This window comes from Condylostylus longicornis, unplaced genomic scaffold (genome assembly GCF_029603195.1).
Source record: "Condylostylus longicornis isolate FDR11 unplaced genomic scaffold, ASM2960319v2 ptg000163l, whole genome shotgun sequence".
Lineage (NCBI taxonomy): Eukaryota > Metazoa > Arthropoda > Insecta > Diptera > Dolichopodidae > Condylostylus > Condylostylus longicornis.
The window spans coordinates 1,483,948-1,511,244 of NW_026578131.1; the positions used below are offsets into that span (position 1 = coordinate 1,483,948).

Genomic DNA, 27,297 nt, shown 5'->3' on the forward strand with positions numbered 1-27,297 from the left:
TGGCTAAGATGCATTCTAGTAAGGACTGGGTTACATCACTTCCGAGTACATACAGTCTATGGCATTTCAAACATATTTTGCTTTTCTATTTGTTTCCTTATTTTTAACGTTTCTTATATCTCAATTACCAAAGTGATTAAAACATTGAAAAAATTATGTTTTTTTTTAAAGTATAGTTCAGGAAGTGATTTAAAGCTTAATTTTACTCATTATGGCGACTCATTAAACTGATGACGAAATAAAAATGACTCGTACCACAAAAATTCAAAATTTGTTCTGCATGTCATTTACGAATATCAATTAAATTGCGAGCATACGGCAAGTATGTGAACCTTTATATACAAAATTCATTATAATTTATCATAAAATCCTGCACTAATCCTTAATTTTAACATAAATAGGAATCAGGTGATTTAAATGAAAACCGAAAAATTAACAAATTAATAAACAATAATTAGAGTTTCGTTGTTTCTGTGTTACATGTTTGTAATCCGTTAGTTTTTTTAATAAATTATTTTGTGTAACACAGTTGCACTGGCATGCTTATTAAATAATCCTTGCTTCATAGTTTAATTACGAGTAAAAGCATTTCATTTTTATATAAAAATTAAAATACGTAGAATTAAAAATGAAAAGACGACCGGATATATTGCGTTGCTTACTTCATATACACACAATCGGTATATGTATGTATAGGAATTGAAATTTAGAAAGGGAAACAGCATATATTTTTAGTGTACTAGCATAGTAGAAGACAAAACCTTGATGGAAATTTGAAAATAATCATGGTAATAATAATAACAATAAAAGTTATTTTTATCAGTTAGTTTGGAAAATTGTTGCATATCAGAAATTACTCTTACAATAACATTTTCACTATCGTATGTCCAAATATACAAAACCGGAATAAATTTTTTGTTTTTCTTTTTCTAAAATGCAAGTATGTACATGTAATACTGTTCTTGTCGGGCATATTATTTACCCTAAAAAAATAAATAAAACCGGATTCACATCTCTCCTCCTTTTTTTACATTTTTTTTTTAAATTTTACTCACTTGATATTTCAACAGCTTAAGAATATATGAATTTATATTAGAAAAAAAAAGGATATGCTTACTAGATTTTCATAATGTAAATATTCATACAAGTAAGTATTTATATAGATATATATGTAGGTACATACAATAATATGTTTGTGAGTATGTAAAAACACAAATTTTAAATTAGATTCGCTGAGAATTTTAGGATTTTAAGATTACGAAGTGCCTTATTAAAGACACGACAAGGAATTGTTTGAAAAGTCGTTCACAATATGCAAACTGGCTATTTGCTGTATCAGTGTTATTGTAAAATAAAGACTTTGGAGCAATTGCATAGATATTTATCATATAATTATTTGGAACTAGAATAGCAGTTTTCACATCAAGTTAGAAACCAAATCAGATGTTTAATGTAAGGACGGCCTTACTTATTATATTTCCTCAGTTGTATTATAAAATGTAAAAAAACACTTTTGAGGAATTCGACGGAATATTTGCATGAGAAAAAAGAACTAAAAAAAGAATATCCTTCATTATCTCTTGTTTATCTAGGCTCCTTCTACTATTCGGCTTTAGAATTACGAGCCAGTTTTCAACAACCCGTAAATTAAAAAATTATTTAATTAGAAGTAGCAATATTTCCTGAATTATTAATCGTTTGTTATAATTAAAAATTAATAGTTTGTTTTTAAGGCAAGATAAATTCATCACAATTATGCGGAAGTATTTTCATACCCTTTTAAAAATAACTAAATATATTAATTCCAAAACAACTTTTCGAATTAGTTTTTCTTTTTACGGATTATATTATACACTTTGCATGTTATTTGAATAAAATATTGTTCTTATTTTCAAAAACAAAATTAACATTTGAATAAAAAATATTTTTTTTATAATATTCGCAAAAAAAAATTTATTTTAAATTTTTAAGAGTGCTTTCTGTGAATTCAAAAATTACTTTTTATTTTTGTTTTAAAACTATTCAATTTCGGAAATGATTATGCATTTTTTTAGAATTTATTGCATACTGAATTCAAAATTCTTAATGCATATGCTGAATTTAAATTTTGTAACTGAATCTGAAATCTGTTGCATTAAGTTGCATTAAGGGTTTTAAAAGAATTCAAATTTTTTTACGTTTAAAGTAAAATTTTATTTACAATAAGTTGTAAAGTTCAGCTATATTACGTACATATATATTATTCAAGATTTACACCTACTTTTCTTGGAGAAAAAGATTTTGTATATCTACTAATGTGGTATTATGATAAGCAAAGCACTTTAACTTTTAAGAATAATTCAAATATTTGGCTTGAAGGTCCAAAGAACTGGTTTCACAGACCAACCATTGAATTAAGATTACTTGCTTCATATTGAAAAAAAAAATAAGCTAGATTTGCTTTCTGTTGTACTTACATGCTATAAAATGATTTTACTTCTCACTTTAAATAATTTTTTTTTTTAAAAGGTTAATTTTAATAGTGTCAAAGTATGGGAAACCGTAATTTTCTAAAACTTTCATAAAATATTCTTGTCAATTACATAAACAAGTTCCGTATTCGACATTTTTTTATAAAAACATATTACATTTTTTTAATTTAACAAATATTGGGAGGTTTCCCGATACCTTTCAACATGTCATTATCTTTATTTAGAAAATTCTATTTTTTTAAAAAGTCTTACGACAGAAACAACAATTTTAAATAATTTTTGTTCTTTTTTAGGTTTTTGTACCTAGAAACATAATGAGAAAAAATAGGTCTCTTTACAGGTGCAAATTATTAATTTTTTGTTATATAAATCCAGCACATAATAATGTTCTATTATATAATAGTCATATGTCATGTGTATATGTTAAGCAACAATATATTATATAACGTTATGTATAAATTGCATTATAGAATAAATGATATTTGATATAAAGATATTATAATACGACATTTATATTTAACAATTTTTTCTTTAAAATATTTAATATTTTCTTCTCTTTTTTCCTTATTACAATAAAAGATTAACAGAAGCGTGTGTATTAGAAATCGAACTTGTATGTGTAATGTAGGAATTATGTATGTAAATGCTTATTCGTATATTTTATCAGCAAAAGTTGGTTCATTATATGGGAATAGCTTGTATAATCAACCAAATTGATCTTAAATTTGTCACTGTTAGGTAAAGATGCTATAATATGTCGCCCAATAATTTTCCAATGCCAAACCTAAAAGCAAAACCTGTAACAATTAACAAATAACTTGTTTTACTATTTTCCCCGAAATTTTCTAAAAATTTCCACTTAATCTACAATAAATATACTTTTAAGTCAACTAATCTTACTTCTTAGACTTTACCGAAAGACCATATTTTAATTAGCAATCCCGACATCTTCAATAGATCTATAATAGATGAGAACTTAGGTTTTAGAATGAACGGAAATACAAAAAATATAGCTGTATTATAGAAATGAAAGCAACATTTTGGAATGCTAAAATTAATGTGATGGCAGCTAAACTATGGTACATAAAATCAACTCAAGCCTTGTTAAAATTCTGGGTAATTCAATCAAATTCTATATTGAGATTTGCTCACTGTAAAAGTTAATAAAAAAAAGGATAAATAAGGATTTTAGCACCTTCTTTAAAATGAAATTTATGTATAATGGAATTGGGTTCATATATTAAGTATGAATCTTTCATATAAAAAATTTGTATAAGGCTTCATTTAATAAATTTTCATATTTTTCTCAAATTTATATTGATAAACGCTTTTTGTTTAAATAGGAGAACGAAATTATTTTTAAATAATAGCAGTTAACATCTAAATACTTTTTTTCTTGTTTCTTTAAAGCGAATCATCCTGCACTTTACCTTTACATAAATAAATTTTGGTACATACGTTAAATGTAGTACATGGTATATGGGGATCTTTAAATATTGTAAACTTTTATAGGCTTAAAAAACACAAAAAAAGAAAACAACTATGGAGATTGGATTTTCATTGAATTTTTTTTACTTTTAATTCTTTTTCTTGTTTTTTGCGACAATATGACAAACATAAGTTTATAAAATTTATTTTATTCATGCAAAATCTTCTTTTATGGTTTTCATTTTTTTTTTGTTGTTTTTCTTTGTAAAAAGTGGTAGACTCGTAGAAAAATTTTATAATTAGGTTAGTAAATTTCACTTTTATGGAAATATAATAAGTTAACAATTCCATTGTTTGCATTATAATGTGAGCTGAGAGGGTATAGATAAAAAAAAAGATTTACCTTCTGGATATACATACGAGTACGAAGGAAGGTTGCTCTCGGATAAAATTATTATTTAATAAATTTTAATTTTTTTGTTCTCTTTGTTGAATTAAAAAGAATGGTTGATAAAGAGAATAAAGAGAATTTTATGTAATTATTTATGTATATACATATATATGTATATATATATGTATATACATACGTAACAAGTAAATGTATGTTCAGAAGTTTTAAGTACCTAGTTGTAGAATATATAACTTTTTATAGAACCTATACGAGTGTAGCAGTATACGTGCTCTAACGTTTTAATAATAAGGTTTTGATAAGCAATTCGATACCCGATATTAGCTTCATATGGGAAATTTGTTCACCTGCATAAAGATTGTTTTAAATTTTTGTCCAAAAATATAAGATCATTGTATATGTAAAGGTCCATCAATTAAAAGCTGTAATTCTGATAAGGACAAAAATTGAATGAGTTTTTTGATTAAGAAAAATATAAACAGTAATATTGAATTCGTGGCGACCGATATAGCAGATTGTATAACATTATTGCGTTGAAAAATTTAAGCAGTTCGAATTATATTCTTACTAACGTAGATGCTGTACAGTGCCCATAAAAGTTACAGGTTTATTTCATATTTGCAGCACTTAACAACTTAGTTTTATATGTATTTAGAACTGCAATCCGATAGTACTTAAAAGAAAGTACATTGTTACCGTCAATAAAAGCGTCTTTTTGTAACAAATGTCAAAATTAAAAAATTACAAAAAAAATGCAGCAAAAGTAATACTAATTGTTTTGGTGCGAATTCAGTGTCAGAACTTTCGCAAAACTACAAACTATACAACTGATTGCTTTATTCCATATATAGTAACAACAATGGACTTCAATTACAGTTCGGATATAGAACTGCAAACACTAACAGGAAGTTAACGGTACATTTGCGCGAGTGTAAAATACAAGTTGTCAAGTTACTTTATTATTGCAAATGCTTATATACTACTGATTAAAATTGATTAATGATTTAAAAAAATGTGAAACCCTTTTTATTTAAATACATACTATAAGTACTGTAACATCAATGACTTTGGACAAGGTTATTTAAAAGATCATTTATGCGATTACATTATAAAAATGGGGTTATAATCATACAATTTAATCGACTTTATATAGAATTAAATAATATACCCTATTTAGAATTCCAGGTAGGTATAACAACTGATGAATAAATGAATATTTAAAATTGAACCAGAAGGTGTACACAAACATAAAAGTTATTATATTTCCGTGTCCTTTTTTTCATTTGGAATTTATATATTTTGCAAGTAATAAGAAAATTGTGTGTGATCACACATGAATTTTTTTTTTGTGACTACATAATGTACCATTTCATTTTCATATTCATTTTTTAATAAAGTTTCCGAAAAAGTTTTATCCCTTCATCTTTGTTGTTATTTCTCTTTTTTATGCTTTCCATAAAAAGAAATGTACATAAAATGTAAAAGGACATAAAGGGATCTTGTGAAAAGAATTATAGTTTCAGTTTTTTTTTTGTTTTTAATATGCGCATAAATAATATTTTTATTCAAGTTGTTTTTTTTGGAGAAAAAAGTGAGTTTGAAAAGTTATAAAAAATATTCAACTGGTTGTTTACGTTATTGTGGCATTGCCAACTTTGAAACTTCTTTAAGTTTTTGCTATGGCAATTCTTTTTTCATTTTTTACTATTATGCAGAAACTTTGTTATAAGGCCATAAATTAATCTTATTAAACCGGATCCAAATTAGGTGTAACTGGAACATTAACGAATTATGTAGTGCTATTATGAGGAGAAGAAGAGATATCTGACAATTATCCAAAACTTTTGGACCTTAATTACGATCTGACTTTACTCCGAAAATAATTTGCATAGTCCCCATTTTATAATCAATATAGTTTATGCATTTTCATTTTACTATTTGAGAAAAATGACATTTTTATTTCGAAACCTTCCATTAGCTTTCAGTTTTGCACACACTTAGGTATACTGCAAATACCGCAAATTAGGTATACTGGATATTTTCTGTTGCAGTTAGAGTAGTACAAACGTTCTTTTAGTATTTTTAAATTCTCATATACTCGGTATTATGGAAGAGTCACGAAACTGCTTTGTTTGTGTTTTGAGAAAAACGCATTTGAAAATATACACAATAATCTAATTTTGCAGTTATATTATTTTACAAAAGAAATTTTACAAAATTTACGTTTTTTTTCCGAAAATACGTTAGAGTTACGTGGGTTTTTATAAAGATAGTTTAGAAAATTCTGAATTTTTCTGTATATATAACTCAAAACTCCCAAAAAAGCAATTTTGTGACTCTTCCATGGTACCGACGATATGAAATTGCAGGTTTCGGTGTGAAATAAATTTGTTTGGCTCTAATTTACGATAGATGGCAATATTACAGTAAAAAATAACATTTCTTTTTTTTTTTAACAAACTTCTTATCTCTGAATAAAAAATAAAGGAAGCTAAAATGGGGTGTTGGTAAAATAGGGTAAAAGTTTTGTCTGTAATACGAATTGGTATAGAAAATTAGTTTTTATAACTTGTAGTTTTTCTTTTTTTATCACTCGTATAATATAACGATTATTTGATATTGCCTAACGAGTTTTAGTTTTTCTCCTTTATATGAAAGAAGAAACTTTTGTTCCATTTAGTTTGTTATTCTTTTTTTCACTTAAAAAATGTACGTATAAGAAAATTTACTTTCTTTGTGTTAGCTTGAGATGTTCAAAAGAATGAAATTTCCAATAATGTTTAAACATAAAATAAACGCGACATATAAAAATGTTAAAGTGCCCTTGAATATGTTTTCGAGATAATAGAAAATATTAAAGAATAAAATTTATCATATATAGCGTACATAGTGTAAATAGTCTTTCAAGTAAAGTAATGTGTTTTTCGACCATTAATAATAAACTGACGCTTTAAAATTTAATCAGATAACAGTAGATTTGTTGGAAATTTTAAACAGTGGCGAAAAGCTGTTGCCTTACCGATTAATGGTACAGTGGCTATCGTATCGTCGTTTAATTGAAGGGTATTCGGATTCAAGCCCTGGATAGGTCAATATAATAATTATATTTAACATTATATAGTTTAGTATACAACATTAAAAATAAAATGTTTAATTACTGATATATCCATACTATTCAACAAAAATCTACAATAAATATCAATAACTTTCCATATTTAATATAAGGAATATATTATGGCAGTTTGAGCATCGCTTAATAAACTCAATGATGTGTAAAAACAATGACTGATGCTTGATCTCTAAACTCAAGAGGAAGATCCTAAAGCTCCCAAGTGGAGTAAGGAAAGAAAAATCTTCCGACAATATCAAATTTAATATAAATAGTTCAACAAACCAAAACAAGTGTTAACTTGAACAGAGGGAGACTCGTATTAGTGAAATAATTTTCTTTAATAACCTCTGTTGCTACCTTAAGATTCTAGTTGAATCACACAATGTACTCGAAAGTCATTTTGGCATATCGAAAATTAAATAATAAAATTTTCCATTCATGAAGATCACTAATTTTCATAGTAATTTAATATAAGTTTGAATTTTTCATGAAAGCAAACAAGAATAATACAAAAGCAACTACTTACAGACATTTTAATTCTTTTGTAAATATAAAAATCCGCATATTTGTTAGTTTAAGGACCATTAAGCTAATCTTTTGACATATTATATACAAATATGTAAGTAGGTACCTACACAATATAAAAATTTGTATAATCACACTTTCATTACATAATATAAAAGTGTAATAGAAGTCTTATTAAGCTATTAAAAGCATAAAAATATAATTTTTTTGAAAATGTCAAATACATTGTGATAATTTTCATTATGCAAGAAACGCCTCTATAAAACCAAGAAAAAAAACACAACAAATATTATTTAAGTAATATGTACATACATATGTTATATGCAACTATGTACTGTAGGTACGTTGTACATATTTTTATTCGGTAATAAAATTTAGATGGCATTAAGTGAAATGAAGAGCAAAAATTCAAAAATTTTTGTATGCTGATCTTGTATAATATGCTCAGCATATGTACATATGTAAATATCTAAGTATATGATTGTATATGAATATGTAGAACATATTTAAATAAAATAAATTACTTTAGTTTTACGTGTTCACAAAAAAAAAATTTTTTTCAGTTGGATAAGAAAAATAAATTCTTGAATAACTTTTATGTATCTGCAGGCGTGCTTTCTTAGAAGGAACTTTAAAATATTCAGTTGTTCTTGGTGCAATACAACAAAAAAAAAAAAAGAAAAAACCTCATTTTTACTCGACATAATGAGATTTTTGTTTGTGTACTTTTGCATGTACACTTGAATTCATTTTATCTTTACTAAAATAAGCACAAAGTTCACTTTTCGCAGGATCATAAAATTTCATTTTTCTTAATATTAATTTTATGGTTATTTTTCTTGTTTTTGTTGCTTTTTTTTTCTGAAAGAAATTTTGACCTCGTTTCTCCTACATATAAGGAGCTACATATAGGTAGAATTATCTTTAAACTTACATACATATATAAATTGTGCGATAAGAATTTTTTCTTGAGTATTTTATTTTTTTCCTTTTTTCGTACTGAAATTCTATAAAAACTAGAGTTATTCTTTGTAAAATTTATGTATACATATATGTTTTGGGTATATAACTAAATTGATAATTTTCATTCGGGATTTGTATATACATATAAAGATATTATAAGAAAGCATAGTCTTCAAAGCACAATTTGAAAATATGTAACTTAACTAAAATTCAAAAACAAAGTGTGGGCAATATGTTGACTTTCATAATTTTACACACTTTATAAATATTTATTAATTAAGAAAAGATTTTTGCTATAAGAAACATATGTATGAAGTATCCACACAATACACGAAAAGGTGAGGTATCAAACGAACTCTGAAATTGAAATCACTTTTTGATATTTTTATTCAGCAAATTTCGGCAAATCATGATAGGTATATGTATACACACAAATTTGAACATCGATAGTAAGTTGTTTAGCATTTTTATTTTTGTTTTAGCGTAAAATTGTGTTTTCTAATGAAACTATGTAATTTTGTTCTTAGTCAGTTTGTTTGTTCTTAGTCAGGTGAAATAGACCACTTATGATCTATGGATAAAAATTCATAACAAAAATCAAAGGCTCCATCCCTCGCGCTTAAGTTTGCAATCGTTTTTCTACTTTATTTTCCTTGTTTTTTAAAATTTAGAAATAAATAGGAAAATAATTTTGTTTTTGAAAGTGAGACGTTCGGTCCATAATTCGAGAAAAAATGCAAAAATCCAATTAAAAAAATAAGTAATCTTATTGGGAAAATGAAATACCCATTAAAAAAACAGAAGAATTCTGATTTAAAAGTGAATTAAAAGTGAGTAAAAAAGCGAGATACGATTAGACTGTAAATATTATATGGTCAATTGAGAATGTTCCAGCATAAGGACTAGTGATTGCTCTCTTGAATATGTGAATGACATTAACACGGCTGAGATATGATTTCAGCATGACGGTGATGAATACTAAAATTCGGTATGTTTTTGTAAGTAGGAAATTGCTGAAAATTTTGTACATATGTACCTACTTATTATGTACGTGTCTTTTTTAGTAAAATACTAAAATCTTATGTGAAAAATTCTGAATTTGCATAATTTTTTTGAAACCGTATGAATACATGTATACACAATGTGTTACATGCATATACATACATACATAATGTACCCACATAAGATTTGCGGCTTTTTTGTTCTACTGTTTTAAAGATCTGTTTTTATTTTATTTTTGTAAACTTATGGTACTTTTGATTACAACCCTAAGCTTTTTTCCGTTTTACTGAAGCAATTAAATCCACTCGTTTTAGATGAGCAAAAAAATTTTGTATGACTTAATAAAACTCTGATTCATACGCACATCTGTACGTCCTATAGCTTTTATAAAGTATGTATGAATTGTTACATACAGATGTACATATATGTGTGTTTGCGATTTTAGTGCTGTAATTACTGTTATTTTTTAATTTAAGCTACAAAAGTTAAAATGAAAACATTTTTTTATTTGAATTCAACTTTAAATTTTGTAATATCGCAAAAGGCGAAAATGTTGCCTTTCATATTAAGTCAAAAATTCTTTAGGTTAGTTATTCTTTACAAGTTAGGTTAGTGGTGGTAAAGAATAAAAATTACTTACTTGAGACCTGTTGTAATTTCCATTGCCCCATTAAAATTTCCTATATTCCAACATGTTAAAGCCGCTCTTAAAAGACATGCAAAGGCTGCTTTTCGATCTTCATAAGTTTGTTGATTCGTTATCAAGTGGTAAACCCAACATACAACCTGCAATATTTAAAATATTAAATTAACATCTAATTAACATTTCATTCACAATATAAAGTTAAATTTTTAAAATTAAAATAGGGTGTTTTCATTAATTTTTTGTATTTATTGCGAAAAAGCTACATTTGTAATATGCTAGATAGCTACATTTAAATTTATAAGAACTTATTTCGATACTAAAAGTTATAAATTTTTATTCTTTAATAAATTTATATAAGTGTTTCTATTAGTATTATAAAGCGGATATTTTTATTTTTAACTTTTGAAGTACGATATGAGTATTTATTTTTTAGGTACTAGTTAGTACCTAAAAAATAAATACTCATTACCTAAAAAATAAAAAATAAATTTTTTAGGTTTAGGAAATGACTTTTGATCCATCGATTGTTTTGAAATTGTTTATCGGCGAATATTTGAATATGTGTCAACTTTCGAAACTGTCAATGTCAAAATTTAATAAAAAAAATAAAAATACTTAAAATACCTCCGCGCTAAAGTTGAAGTTGATTCAACTTTTTGAAAGAGAGAAAAAAACCTTAACTAAAAACAGAGTAAATGTCAAAAATCCAAATTTTCATATAAAATATGTCAGTTTATTGCTAAACTAATGAATCAATGAATCCCGCTTTAGTAAATTTTTCAGTTTTTCTATTGAAAGTTTTGACAACCATACTTAACCTTCTAAATCTTTACACAACATATTTAAGTTGAAAACAGAACAAGAGCGATTTTCAATGGCGAAATGTCAAAATTCATATAGAATACAGATATTTGAATGGGAGGGCCCAGAAACAAGTGAAATTACCACTGTGTGATATGATACGTCATCATTATAGTTTTGCTATGCTGCTGTTGGTTTATTATTGCCATGCTGCTGTCGTTCGGTTAACAACGGATATCGTCCGCCAGTTCAGCGCTTTGGTTTAATTTTTTCCAATATTATAATTTCAACCTTAGTATCATAATTCACAATAACAATCCTGTTGATGTAACTCAAAAATTTTTTAAATTTAAAAATTTAATTTTAAGAAAAAAGGCCAAACATTTTTTAAACTTGAAGTGCTAAGAATCTATGACATAATTTTTTATTTAGCTATATTTAAAGAATGACGTCTTAAAATTTATTTTATGCATTTTAAATATAATACTTTAACATCATTTGATTTGATGTGTTTATTATGTTAGTTGTACCACTAGTTGATTTTTAAATTTTGAAAAAACATTTGTTTGTAAAAAGAAGGTTTCCTTGGTTAAAAAATTGTGATGGTATTTTGATTTGTATATGTGTAATTAAATGGAAAAAAGTAAAAGCTTTTATATATGAGTACATATGAAAAATTTTTTTAGTTTTGAATATCATTTAGTTGACAGTTAATTTTAAATAAAAATATGTACAAATTTTTATTAATTTTGAATATTATTTTTATTTGACAGTTAATTTTAAATAGAAGTTGTACTAATTTGAAAAAAAATTTTCATCATATTTATAATAAACACAAGAGGCGCTACGTATTCACATTTTTAAATTGTTTGTGACTTTAAAAGTGTGACGCAACAATTTCATTTTCAATTTGCTTTAACGGACATTTTTATTAGAAGTACGAATTACAACACATCAGCATTAATTTTTTAGCGCTTAGGAATCAGCGTCAGCATCGGAAAGAAAAATGTGAATTTAATAAAAAATTTAAAATGTTAGATTTAATTTTAAAATGAAAGCAAGAAATAAGATTTAATATGTAAAGAAAATATTTTGGAAGAATGAATATGACGGTCCAATAAGAAGATATCAAAAAGAGTTATGGAAATATTGGCGTGGAGATTCTACATATGTATATTAAAACGAAGTTTAACAATCTAGTTTAATACACGATCATCCAAGAAAGAAGGAAATATGATGGAGGATTAAAAAGACAAAAAAGCATCAATCTTATGAATTTGTTGACCACTAGAATCTAAAAGCACTTCAGCAAGCAAGCAACGGACAGGATTATCTAACAAGGGAAAAAAATATGAAGAAGTGTTAAAAAGAAAAAAAAAACAAGCACCCATCTTTTTATAACTTGGTTCTAACGGGAATATAAATTAGCAATTTTTAGCAAATAAACTTTAAAGAGGATGATCCAGTAACATTAACTCAAATACATACACATTAGGTAAGAAGTTTTAAATTATTTTTATTGTAAATTAATAGGTTTAAGAGCTGAAATTTAAAGTCGTGAGATCGTTGTATTTTATCTGAATATAATTTGCCTTAAGCCTGAAAATATGAAATTACTTATACCTTAAAATCTGCTTAATTGCAACCAATATGAAAAATAACGGGATTTATATGTTATGTGGCTATTTTAGTGATTATTTAATTGAAAATTTGCGTTATAATAAAAGTTATTTTAATACAGTTTCCAAGTTGATTTAGTTTATAATGAAAATTTTGTTTTACATCTGAAATTTCTTAAGTAGGTTGTAAGAACATCCTCTTATTTACATTACTTATTTTTAAAGGATTAAATTTTACCTTTTTATTCACCCGAATTACATGATTCATAAAAATAATGAACTGGTTAAAAAATTTTACAAACAAAAAATTGAAAAAAAAGGATTAATCTTAAAGAAATTTAAGTAAATTTTAATAAGATTATTTTAGTTTAATAAAAGGATACATACCTTTGTCCCGAAAAGTTTTGAAATTTAAGGTTTATTATTTGAAAGAAAAGTAAATTAAAAAATATTTAATTAGAAAATTGATTTTATTAATTATTAAGTCTTCCGATATTGGTTTCTTTTTTATCTAATAAATGGATTGAATAACAAAGTAATTACAAGAAAAAAAAGGTCTTTTTTTGAAAATTCGTTATTTCCTTTTTAACTTTTAAGTTGTATAAGCACTTAAGTTGTATAAGACATTTGTGGTATAGCTCAATGGAAATTATTCTGTTATATCGTTATTTGAAGTCTTAAAAGAAGGATTTTTTCAAAATTCTATTTGAAAAAAATAACTTTTTAGCAAGCATCAATAAAACAAAACCATTTCCTTTTCGTAGTTTTTTTTATTGTGCGTTGAGGTTCAATAAAGTTTGTTACAAACGAAACAAATATTAATGAAAAGGGTTTAAATTCATTGAGATTAAATCAAAAAAATCTATATTTGATTTGTGAATTTAAAAGATGAAAGTTGATAATAATAACTTGAATACTTCTATTAATTAATCAATAGTTTAATACTATTAATAATGTTTCAATCTTCCAGAAGACTATCATCATAACAAGTGAACCTAATTTGATAATGTTTCTAATAATAATTTTTATTTTCGTCTGCAGCACAAACAATTTTGAAGTCAATTTTGATTATTTTAACGGACTCACCGTTTGATCACTACTGCATAATTTAAAAAATATAACTGAGGTCTGTAATATTAAAATCTTTAAGAATTTCAAATTTTATGCAAATTTATAAGAATTATAAATATATGTATATCCTATATACCCCGCATAATCTCATTTGTTCTCGTTAATTTGTTTCCTTCATTCTTACTATTATGTTGTCAGTTAAAAAAAAATTGAGATTTTGTTTTAATACACAAAAATAAAAAAAAAATAAATTTTAATTTAGATTTTGATTTGAGATTTTGTTTGGAAATGAAAAATGTAGAAAACAAGAAGAATAATGGTTGAATAAAGTAATTTTCTTATATGCTCTTAATGTTATTATAAGCGCCTTTTTGATTGCTATTTAGATTACCACTATGATTGCTGCTATGATTCCCACTATTATTGCTACTATGAGAGCTAATATGATTGTTACTATGATTGCTACTATGATTGCCACTATGATTGCCACTATGATTGCCACTATGATTACCGCTTTGATTAGTATTTGTTATATATATTTTAAATATAAAATGTTTTCATAGTTTTTAAAGTAATAAATAGATAGATGAATTCAGTAAACAATTAAAGTTGAATAAAATTTAAAATATTTTATTTTTGAATTTTTAGAGTTTAAAAATTGGAAGTATCAGAATTCTTGCAGGTAATTCTGGTAAATTTAAATTTTAACTTAGAATTCTTTAAATACGATCATCTCCTTGTTAATTGTGTTGTCATCGACGTGAAAAGGTCATTAATTAGAGAAAACATTATTGTTTCTCTTAAATGAAAGGACAAGTTTTTTATTTTAAGTTCCCTGGTACGTACAGTTTTAAAGAATACCAAATGTATGGAATTTACAAAAAAAAAATTAATTTTACATTAATTACACATGCATATGTAGATAAATTTTGCTAAAACAAAGGGAGATAAAAGAGTCGAGTGGAAATTTTTAGAAAGAATGTCTTAAGGTTGAAAAAATAAATTCGCTGTAAGTTTAGAATTTATTGTAATACTCGTAATTTTGAGGTAGAACATAGCAAAAATTTCAATTAACTTCAAAAAATTATTTTCAATTAATTTCAAAAATTATTTGAAATTTTTAAACTTGAAAAATTATTATTTTAATTTTACAATTATTTTTCTATGTTACTTATATACATATACATATATTAAATTATATGTATTTTTTGATTATGAATCAGTTTTGTTTATAACAACAAAATGAAAAATACAGAATAAAATTTTTAATTTTGTTTTCTCTTTTATCTTATGGTAATCTTAAATGGAAAATTTATAAAGGGTTAACTTTGAAAATTTTTATCCTTTATAAAAAAAATAACCATTCGTTTTATCCTTTTTTCAATGAGAGTTACAATGAGAACCTGCCATAATGTCGCGAATTATTAATTAGGAATTTGTTAATTTGACATTTACTTATATTCTAATAATTTATTAATGTTAATAAGAATTATTGAGTTCTTTGAAAGTTTTCTACAAAATTTTTTTTTTTCAAAAAGTTTCTGAAATTCTTAGCAATTGCATATTCAATAAAGGAGGTATAGGTACTGTGTTCACAAAAATTTTGTTATTGTGGTTTGTTGAAAGTAAAGGCATTAATAATTCAACTTTCATGAGAGAAAATTAAAAAATTTTAGAAACCGGACTGAAAAAAAGGAATTATTAAATTCAATTTTGAGTCTTTAAAATCATTTTACAAAATCATCTTATAATTTAAAATTAACTAACTAATTGTGGTTTAAAATAAAATTCCAGAAAGTTTATTTTATTTTCTCTGTCTATTTTTTACAGAAATTATTTTATTTGTAAGCAGCATTTAAGATTGATATAATACAATCCGACCATATGCTGAACACATCTGAATTTTTAATTAGTAGGGATTTAAAATTAAAAAGTTTTACAATAATGAATCGAATTTGGTTATAAATTGGACGTTTTTTAATCCAGTAATTTATTATGAATTCTCTTGAATGCTGAATGTTAAAACTTTTGTTACAACACGAAGTAATATTATGAGAAATTTTATGATTTTGCGTTGTCATAAAAATACTCTTTTGTTATACCAGACACAAATCAATAAACTTTTTTATCAAAATAGAAAGCGCAATACTCATTTTATATAATGACAGTAAAATTTGAATGATATATTTTTTCAGTTACATAAGTATTTTTGTGTGATAACTGAGCACCTATGTAAATTAAATCTATTTCTGTTTTTGTGAATTAAATTTCAATTTAATTTTTAAAATACTTGAGCAGTAAGAAACTAATTCTGGTATGCGCATTTTATTATGAAACTTAACAGAAATGTCTTATGTTAGGTGGCATCAAAATGTGAAAAGAAATCATTATAAAAGCATTGAATATAAAATTTCATTCTATTCATTTTCGAACTCACATTTTTTCCTGTATCCGAGAGGTAACGTTTAAAAAAAGGAGAAGGAAGTTTAAGGGGAGGGCAAAAAATTGTCAAGGATTTTTTTTCCTTTGTTTATTCGGTATAGTATAATATGAAATAAACAGCTGGAAGGAAATTAAAAACCAATGTTTTATTATGAAGTAAAAAGTGAATATTAGAAGATTTCAAATCTTAAGTTAATACAGAATTGATTATGTCACATACATTATATAGAATGTTGAGTTTTCATTTTGCGATTTTTAATGTGAATTATTTCACAAGTCTTGAGGAGTCTTATTACTATACTTATAAATTTATAATAAAATATCGAAAATTTAATGTATTTGTTATATAATATTTTTTTTTTTTAAATCTTTAAGTTTATTGCGTCATTTTAAAACTGTTAAAAGCCTCTAGAATTCTATGTTAAGTTAATGAAAAGCTCTTGAAATTGTTTGGTTTATTTAGACTTTAACCTCATTCTTGTTGTATATATATCACACTTAATATTTAAAAGTTTAAGAGTATGTTTATAAAAATAGAGAGTTTAGATTATAAAAATTTTTCTGATTCTTAATTACAGAGTTTAAAAATTGGATGTTGTATAACAGTTTTATTATCTGTGTCACAAAATATTTATTATTTCACCTGTTTGTAATAATTTCCGTTGTAAGTAATATTTTAGTGTACAACTTCTTTGAAAATCGAATTTGATTCTATCAGTTCCAGAGGACTTTGAAGAGAACTTTCTTCAGCATGATGGAGAAAGTGATTTGGAATTACGCCACTCCAGGACATTTATCCAACTATTTTTCTTTAAACAAGTTCACAAAGTTATCAATTCAGCATCATTTTTTATAATGTGACCTGAACTGATGGGTTTTTAATTATCCTGAAAACTTTTTGCAAAACCATGAAAATAAATAAACTGAAAATTTGATTGAGTTACAAGGAAGAAAGAAAATATGACACCGCGAATAACTAAATTGCTAACTAAAAATAAAAAGAGAGAAAAACAAAATTAATATAAGCGATGAGACAAAACAGGATATCGCGCTAAGCTCTTTTATGCCATAAAAAATGATATTTGAATAAGTTAAAAGTATGTAATGCAAAAAGAATTTTCATATAATCTCAAAGGTGGTATCAATCTAGAATTTTTTTGTGTTTTTGAAAGAAAGCGTTGAAACGCATTTCCAATTTCACAGAATTTTTTTGTCTTTTTTTTTTTATTGTTTCGTTTTTGTCAACATTATTATTATTTTATCCTCAGGTATAACAGTTTAGCATTTTATTGTATACATTTGTTTTATATTTGGAAATGTTTTATTATAGGAACTTATATGCCGCCCGTATCTTTTTATTATTTTGTTTTAGTTTTAAAGATTTCAAAGCAGTAGGATTTATGCAAATCGCAATGATGTTCTGTTTCTTATACTACGCTCCTCTTTTGTAATACCAAAAAAAAATTGAAGGGGGTTTTTGTTAACACGTTTTTTTGTTTTTTTTTTTACTGCAAGGGACTAAAAAGATGGAAGTGATGGTTTTTACAACATCTGTAATAAGAAAAAGGAAAAATAGGGAAAACAAATCTTTTCACCTGTTCTTACGGCAAAAAAGGAATTTTGTTATTATCCTAGGAAGAAGTAAAAAAACATTCAAAGTGAATATGACGTAAAAAAATTTATGAAAAAAAAAACAACAATGAGAGCAATTCCTTTTTTCCAAGAATAAAAGCGCAATTTGTCAAAAGATTTTTTCAAAAAGAGTTTTCTGTTTTATTTTTCTAATTTTTATTCATTGAATAAGTTGTAGAATTTCAAAATTATTCAACATTATTATTTATTGCAAATATTCTTTGTAACCATATAAACACTAGACGTTTAGCTTTAGACAATAACTTTCACAGCATAGTAGAGAGAAGCAGAAAAGTTCAATTTTATACAGTTTTTAAAACTAATTAGGTTTTTTGGATAATTCATTTTTTAAAATAATTTTTTATAAACTTTAAGTATAATTTTATAAACTTATAATTAAGTAATTAATTAAGCTAGTATATTTACTGTTAAAGATTTGGTTTTTTTTTTTTTTTTTTTGTTAAAAAAGTTGTCGCCTAACTTACTTTTGATATGTTTGATATACTTTTTTTTGAAGACTTTGTCGGACTAAGAAAATTGTTTTGAAATTTGATGTTCGCGTTACGGCCTGACTTGTAGGACTGACAAAATTATTTAATATAATAAGTGTAAAACGTTTATCAAAACTTTATAAATAACACCAATATAAAGGATTTAAAATTACACGCCAAGTTGATAACGAATTTGTTTGATTTGAAACTGTTTAGGGTCATCTAATGACTTCAAGATAACGGAAGGGTTAAGAGAGGCTTTTACTCTCAAACTCAATGTAGACAAATATAAAAAGATAATTAACATGAAATTTGTTCTTGTTAATAGCGAAATTTGATTAAATTAATCTGTATTTATAATAACTCTTGTAATTAATCTGTATTTATAATAACTTTAAGTATTTTTTATATTAAATACTTAAATAATAATTTAAGTATTTAATATAAAAAATAAATTCCTGAAAGAAAAATTCCTCTGTGAAAATCTACTCGTATTTCGAATTTTTAAATTTAAAATGTTCATATTTTACAAGTTAACGTCCATTGATGTGTTTTTCCTTATATAATTTTGTATAGTTATAAATTCATCCTTATTGACTTTGTTGTAGGTTTTTAAAAAAATCCGTAAAATAAATTTTAATTTTAAGTTAGAGTCATTTTCGTATACGCATGCATAGATATGTACGAATTTCTATGATGTTGATCTCCACCTTATTACATTTGTTCCGCTGAAAATTATGTTTATTTAAATTTTGTTATTATTAAATCTTGTATGTAATGATTTTGAAGAAAAAGAAGACAAAGAAAAGATTTACTTTTGTTGTAGAACAGCCTCTTTAAATTAGATATCTTCCTTTTTTAGAATATCTTTTTGTGTCATAAAGTTTTATATTAATGTAATACTTTACATTTCAAGGTAAAATTTTATCACAAGATACAATGAACACATTTAAAAAAAATGCTCAAACCAAAATTTGCATTTCGGAGCACGTATAGCTATTTTAATTCTTGTTTTAATTGGAACTTAGTTAAAAATTTTCAACCATTTTTTAATATAAATTAAAGGAACTTGACAAAATGGCCTTTCCAATCAGTCAATTATACTCGTAGTACAAACTTACTTTATTGTTTAATAATGTTGAAACCTACAAGCCTATTTAATACCGGCATTCTTATCCTTTCTTTCTTTGAATATTTTTTTTTATTTCTTTCTCTACACAGAACTTTGGTTTCCAATAAACGCGAGGAAAAAGTTCGTCAGACCTATTGGGCGTAAATTTTAACATGCTAAACAGTATAATTCGTTTAACTAGAAACGAATTTGTTTGTGCATAATAATATATTAATTAATGATCCGCGGGATTTAATTTTTCTATTTAAAATAGATTATGATATTTTAAAATATGTATTATTTTTTGTTTTCGGAAAACAGGCATTTTTCTATTAAATTTACTGGGTAAGAACGTAGCTTTTGCTTTACTAAAATTACTTGAAACTTTTTTTTTTTCAAATCAAAAGTCTTGTTATTCAAAACTTTGAATTTTCCTAAAACATTCAACTGTTAATTTAAATTATTGAAGATATTTTAAATATTCTGCGGAAGCCAAAGATTTCTCTTTCTTGGACGGATTTGATCACAATTTTTTGACTGATTTCGAATGGTAATTAACTATGAATATCACGACTAAAATTTTTGATATCTAAATGTTTTGCATCTCTCAATTTTTGTAGTAAAGATTGTGTACGACACGAATACTATATATGAAATATGTATGAGAAAACAGAAAACCTACTTATTATGCAAATCATAAAACTTCATTTAGAAAAACAACAACAACAAATTAAAGAATACAAAATAGCATCAAGATGAAAGCGTTGAATAACATCCAGATGAAATGAAACGGGAGAAAAAAAGTTTAAAAATATCATTTTTCTAGCAAAGAGAAAAAGAGGATCAATAAAACGTGACTAGAATTTTTTTTTTTTGTGTGCCAGATTTGGATGTGAAAAAGAGGGGATAGAAGAATACCAAAATTTGATGGAATGAAAAAAACTAAGATTCAAATTATAATTCTTTTTCATTTTCTTTTTTTTTTTTTAAATTTTTTTATTCAAGTTTTTTGTTGAGAATTTTTCAATTTCATAGAGAATCTTTAAAATTTTTCGTAATGAAATACATATTAGATAATTATGTTGCAATGCCAGAGTAGTGTTCTGTTGAGTTTTGGTTGTGGAAGAAGTACTGTTTTGTAAACTCTCCGTATCTTATATATTGTGCGATTTTTATGTGGGTTGAACCTTATGGCATTAATCGTTTTCCAGTTCTTTTCACCTCATTTAAGTGTAGGATTTAATTGTAATCTTGAATACATTGCTGAATTTTAAAAACAAATTAAGAATCAGCATATTTAATTTTATCGTCAGAATGATTATTTTTTTTCTAACTTCATCTAATGGTGAAATTTAATATCAGGGATAAAGCAATGAAAGATTGAAATATACCTATCTTTATTTACGAAAGTTAATAATGTAGTTTCGGGTGTTGCTTGCCATAGGGTTTTACCTATTATTACTTACTTGTTCAGTAAAACTTCACTTTCAGATTGCGTAAGTATATTGCAAATACTTTTAATTACTTTTACATAAATATTTACTGATAACTATTCCTTTTTTTTAAGTATTGTTTACTTAGCTTTTCAATATTGGAACAGTTTTTTACATATCCGACTGTGATTTGAATCTGTTTGATTTCCCTGCATTATTCCTAAGATTATGGGTCTCTATGTTAGAAAAGCAAAATTATTTTTCAACAGCAAAAAAGAATTCAAAAAATTCCACCAGAAAAACCATTGAGTAAAATATTAGTTTATTTTATTTTTATTTTATTTTGTAATTTTTTATTTTAGTAATTTTTTAATTATTTGACTGAAGAGTAATTTAAGTATAGAGATAATTATAAAAATTAAAATTTTATGTAATTTAAAATTCTGAATTGAAAATTTCCTTAAAATTAAAATTACGAAATTTTGTTCATATTAAAATGTTAAAGTTCTTTGAAATTCACCCCCATATTATATTATATGTATGTGTTTGCCCGCTTACATAGGGATATAACATAATATAATACATATAATACGAGTATAAAGAATTTGTAGGACAATAAATTTTACATTCTTCATCTTTTAAAATACCATAAATCTCCCAAAGGTTATAAATTATATTTTTTATTTTTGCTTTTATTTTTCAATTTTAAACTTTAAATGCATATTTTGCTAGTAGCATAGGGTTAGAATAATTGTGCAACTAAAATGTTTTCTATTTTATGTGACCTGAATCGAATTTAATATAAATTGTGTATTTTTTTTTTTTAAATGTTTCTCTTTCAAAACACCATCATATTATTCAATTTTGAAATTTTTATAAACTGTTAATGTTGGTGAAAACTTTGACGATGATATTGTGAGTAAGTGGGTGAGTTGGAGAAGGAGTTAGTTAGATTGTAGTTTTGCATTAAAGAAAAAAGGTTAAGCAAACAAATGAAAAACGAACACAAAATACAAAAACGAAAAATGTAAAATGTCATTATTGCGTTTGTGTGCTGTCACGACATGAAATGCTTTTCTCATGAAATATTCATTACAATTTCATTTTTACTATAACAAGCACTACGGATAGTTTTGCATCTTCTTGTCTATGTTCTGAATCCCCCTTTTTGTTTTCTTTTTTCTTCTTTCCATGATGTAAAATACACATTCAATTTGCATTTTAGAGGAAAATGAATTCATTAATATTTAAGATTTTCATTTCATTTGAGATTTTTTTTCTAAATAGTAAAATTTAATGAGATTTTTTTTCTTTTTTCTCCTTTTTGTTTCTTTTATTTTTTTCCCTGATAAATACATTACTAAGATTATTTAGGGATTAAACGATGTAAAAGTGTTGTTGCCATTTGTTCTTAATAATTTGAGATTATATAAATAGTTTCGAATTTTTTTTTAATATTTAATTTAAATCAAAGTTAATTGAATGTTTGATTATTAATAATTAATCGTAATTAGTGTATTTCAGTTGATGAAATGCAGTTGAATGATTCTAGATAATTTAATTTCAAGAATTGCAGTTTAGATATTTTGCAAGAATTTAAGTAATTGCAATGAGTTATTAATTATTATTAAGCATACATAGTTTCGAGTGATTATGAAAATATTTAATTTTAGAATATTCCTTGTTGAAGGCTGTGTAATTTTATTTATATTTAGTATTCAGATGAGCTTACACTTTTAATTTGATTAAATACGTCGAGGACAATACGATAAAAGTTTTTTTTTAAAAACTTATAATTTTACACTTTCTGATGTACGTTTCACAAAATTAATATTAAAAGAGGAAATGTCAAATAATAAATAGCAAGAACCAAATAATATTTTGTTTTGGAGAGAGAGGTTTTTGAATTTGTTTTAACTACTGTACATTCAAAAATTCCTCATTTCACAGTTCCTTATCAAACTGTTTCTCATTGAACATGTCAAAAATCATGCATTGCGGCTATTATACATTTTCAATTACCAAAATAAACTCTTAATTATTTTATGATAGGTCACAGTATGCAAGCTAATAAAAAACTATAATTCAATCGTTTAATTTTTTGAAATATTTTTGAATACCAAATTAATTGGAAAAAGATTTAACTTTTTTTTTTAATTTTTTTAAAACAAGAAGTCGACTCTTAATTTATGTAATCAATTCATTTAATTTGGCACTTCAGTTTTGTGTTGATTCTGCTTTTGAAGTCTAATGCACTTATATATACGTAGGTATTATTACATTTATGTCTACATAAGTTTATGCCTATGAGTAAATCGAAAAGCATTTCGTAAAATTAAAATCACCTGTAGGTATTTGTTTTTTGTTCTCAGAACACTGAATTTTTTTTTGGGCTTTTTGATAAAGGATGACAGGAAAATTTAAAACAGTCAAGTAAATATTACCAAAAGTATTCAGTACGTGATGAAAAAAAATTTAATTTAATTTCAAACAAATTGATGATAGGTTTCAGTTCTTTGATAAAATAAGGAAGAAAAAAAATTATAAAATGTAGTTGACATCGAAATTCATAATTTGATACACTTATGTAGACATAAGTGTATCAAACTATGGTTTTCGATTAGAAATAGAAAATCATAGACCAGTAGACGTATTTAGAAATTTGTTTTATACAAGTACACTCAAAATAAATGAAATCGGTGAAAACGTCATTGAATTAGTGAATCCATTGGTAACTTAGTATGGATACATTTTAATTATATTGTAACATTTTTATGAAATTATTAGCATATAATGTATAAATAAGTTATTTGTACTTGTAAAAACGTTTGTGAATTGAATTGAAAAAAGAATTTAATGAGGCTGTGAAAAATTTTCTATTTCAATTCTAATACAATCCAAATAAAAATTTGAAATGAGAAACAGAAAAATATTTTGATGATAGAGAGGTATAAAAGAAGGAAAAAAATATATAAAAGAAATTATTTCTTATAGAATCACCACAAGGGCATGACAATCGCTAACAATATTTAGAAAATAAAAAAAAAAGACATCAATGCCATATACATCTGGTAGTCATATCGAATGATATGTTGCGGAAAAATATGACATATTCCTTGTACATGCGACAAACCTATGTAGTTACGCTGATGATAAATGAAAATTTTTGTTTTCCTTTTTGAAGAAATATATAGAAGACTAATCATCGCATCCTTATGAATAATATTGTGGAATTTTGAGAAAGTGAAACACAAATAAGAAATAATTTCATATTATTGTATGCTTTTCTTACTTTCTTATATTATATAGTAAATGTATGTACATTATTTTCCAATATGGAAAAAAGAAATGTGTGAAGTAGATCCTTAGAATTATTATAAAAAGAAAAAAAACGGATATTATAAGCCACTCGTAACAAAAGCAAAAAAGGATATTGCTTTCTTTCTGTTTTTTTTAACTTTTTTTTGTTTTATAGATTTTCAGACAAAATGAGAAAATCAGGAAAACAAAATTATTGCTCATTTTCTTCTGGTTTTTTTTTTTTTTTGATTTCTTCTCTATCATTAATATCAAGTACTAAAAAAAAAGAAAATTTTTTGCCAAAAGGAAAATGAATTAAAATAATGGAATAAAAATTTTCATCAACAACGCATAGATGAAGTGAAATAGTAAATTTTAGTTTTATACGTTTATGTAACAATATTAAGGAGTGCATAATGTATACACATATTTATGTAAATGCATTTTGAATTTTAAACTTAAAATGCAATAGTTGGTTTGGCTTAACACAACCTACAAACGTTTACAGGACACATTAAAATTTTCGGATCTGTAGAAAATATATAACAGGGAACCGTGAAAACATATTTTTAACTATTTTCTTTAATTTAAAAATTTTAATAACTAGTTACGAGGTACTTAATACTTTTATGTATCAATTTTATAAATATTTTTTACGAAAATTTTCCCGGAAATTTTTTTTAATCAAATTCTGCTTCCTAATTTTGTAGTCAATAATGTTTTCTTTCGCGCAATTCTAGCGGACACAGTGTGAATTTATTGAAAAAGAGAAGGATATTTTATAGCTATAAATTTAATATCCCCAGTTGTCCAAATGTAATTTATTAGGATGTTACAATTTTAGCTAGTTTATTTCAATTTTCTTTTTACATTTTTTATCTTGTCCTTTATTTTAGATCCTAGAGGATATTTTATTTTGATTGTGGAATAAAAAAAAATAAAATGAACGAAAATCTTTTGTACACATTATCAGTTTATGAAGGATATTATATTTGTTTGCTCTTTCGCTTACAAAATTATTGCAAAGTATTTTAGCTTAAATGATTTTATTACTTTGCAAATATATATATATATATTTGTAAATATGTAAAGAGTTGGCCAATATGACCGAAATTGCTAAGATTGCAAATATGTGAAGATACGTTAAAACTGACATCTAAAGGATAATGCGTTATAAAATTTCTTTGTGCTTTGCTTTTCATAGGTTATGCTTTTTCAGGGTTATTTTGCTTGTTGGTTGCTATTTATGGAAGAGGTAAAAAATAATAATTGAGCAAAATTCTATGCCAATATGTATCTAAAGGGCGTCTACTAAAATAAATAAGCGTAATAAAGTGTTCCAAACTACCCTTTTATATACATAAACTCCTGTGTGTAGTTTTGCCAGTATACAGCAAATTTACTGTTATAAATGGCATTTAATTTTATTTCCTTTAATTCTATAGAAAATATATTTTTATTCGACAGTTTATGAAAGATCCTTTACAAAATAAAGACATATACATATGTACATCTGTACGTTTGTGTATACATTAATATCCTTTTTGTAGAAATGGACTTAAAGATTTGATTTGGAATTTTCACTTTTATGACTTTTTCTTTGAATGTTATTGTTTTATTTGGTATTTCAGTTTCGAAAAATGGAAGGAAATATTAGCAATGAAATGAATGAGTTTTCATTACTTTTCCTTTTTTTTTTTGTTTTTCTTTTGGATTATTTTGGATTATTAAATATTAAATATAAAAACTAATTTGTAGAAAATAAATAAATAGAATACGAAAATTATAAGGAAAATATTAAAATAAAAGCAATTTATATAAGAATAAAAAAAATTTAAGTGACATTATGATTTATGGAGGAATAAAATTAAATTGATTTTTAAAAATAGATGAATAATGGGCTCAACTTATCAAAATTGAACTTTTATTGAATTATTGAAATATACAAATATTTTTATTGTAGACTGATTTTACCTATGTATATCTTTGTTAAATTCTTAATAAGTTTTAGAAGTTTATTTGTTTGCAAAATCTCATGTATTGTACTAAACATTAAATTTTTAAGAACAACCAAATATAAATTACCTCATCAAAGCGTTTTTGTAAACTTTTTATTGTTAATCTGGTTGTTGTGGTATTTGATGATTGTTGAGTTGATGTTTGCGGCTGTTGTTGCGATTGCGGTTGTGTTGGTTGGTGTAATGTACCAGTTTCAGTTTGAATTTCTAATATCACATGCTTAAAATACTCGATGGGAGGCACCTAATAAATTTATAAAATCGAAATATTCATATAAAAATAATTTGTTTAACAACAAAATAAATTTTTATTTTACCTGATAAAACAATTGATATTCGGCATCCGTTAGACGTAAAGCAACTTCTTCCGGAAAATGTAAAACACTTTGAAGTTCCTCTAAATCACCCGGATGTGAAGGTAAGGGATTTGTGGTCGTGCCACTGTTTATACTACTGCTGCCAGCACCGATGCCACTGCAGCCACCGCTACCACCAACAACATTACTAGCTGCTGATGAAGAACGAAAATTAGCTGTAGAAAAAATTAATACAAATTTTAATAATTTTATTAGTTTTCGAAAAATTAATGATTTATATTGTATAAAAAAAAATTAATATAACGGAAACGGATGTTAATTCTATTATTATGCTAATTTAAATAATTAATTAGCAAAATTTTAATGCCGTAGATTTCTCCCATTTGTAAACTTCAAACGGAAATTCATTTATGCATGTATTAAGATTTACGTAAAAATTAGTAAATTGTAAATTATGAATAATAGATATGTAGTATTAGAATAGATAATAGATATCTAAATATTAG

The 27,297-nt window shown here is 24.9% G+C and overlaps 1 protein-coding gene across 1 annotated transcript in view; it reads right to left on the reverse strand.

Moving 5' to 3' along the window:
* Positions 1-27,297, reverse strand: part of LOC129616248 (1-phosphatidylinositol 4,5-bisphosphate phosphodiesterase epsilon-1-like) — a 108,836-nt gene that overhangs the window by 70,903 nt on the left and 10,636 nt on the right. Inside the window, exons 2-4 of the mRNA XM_055531790.1 lie at positions 26,792-27,006; positions 26,542-26,718; positions 10,551-10,696 (exon numbers count right to left, since the gene is read on the reverse strand). Of these exons, the coding sequence (XP_055387765.1) occupies positions 10,551-10,696; positions 26,542-26,718; positions 26,792-27,006 (538 nt within the window). The remainder of the gene's footprint in view (positions 1-10,550; positions 10,697-26,541; positions 26,719-26,791; positions 27,007-27,297) is intronic.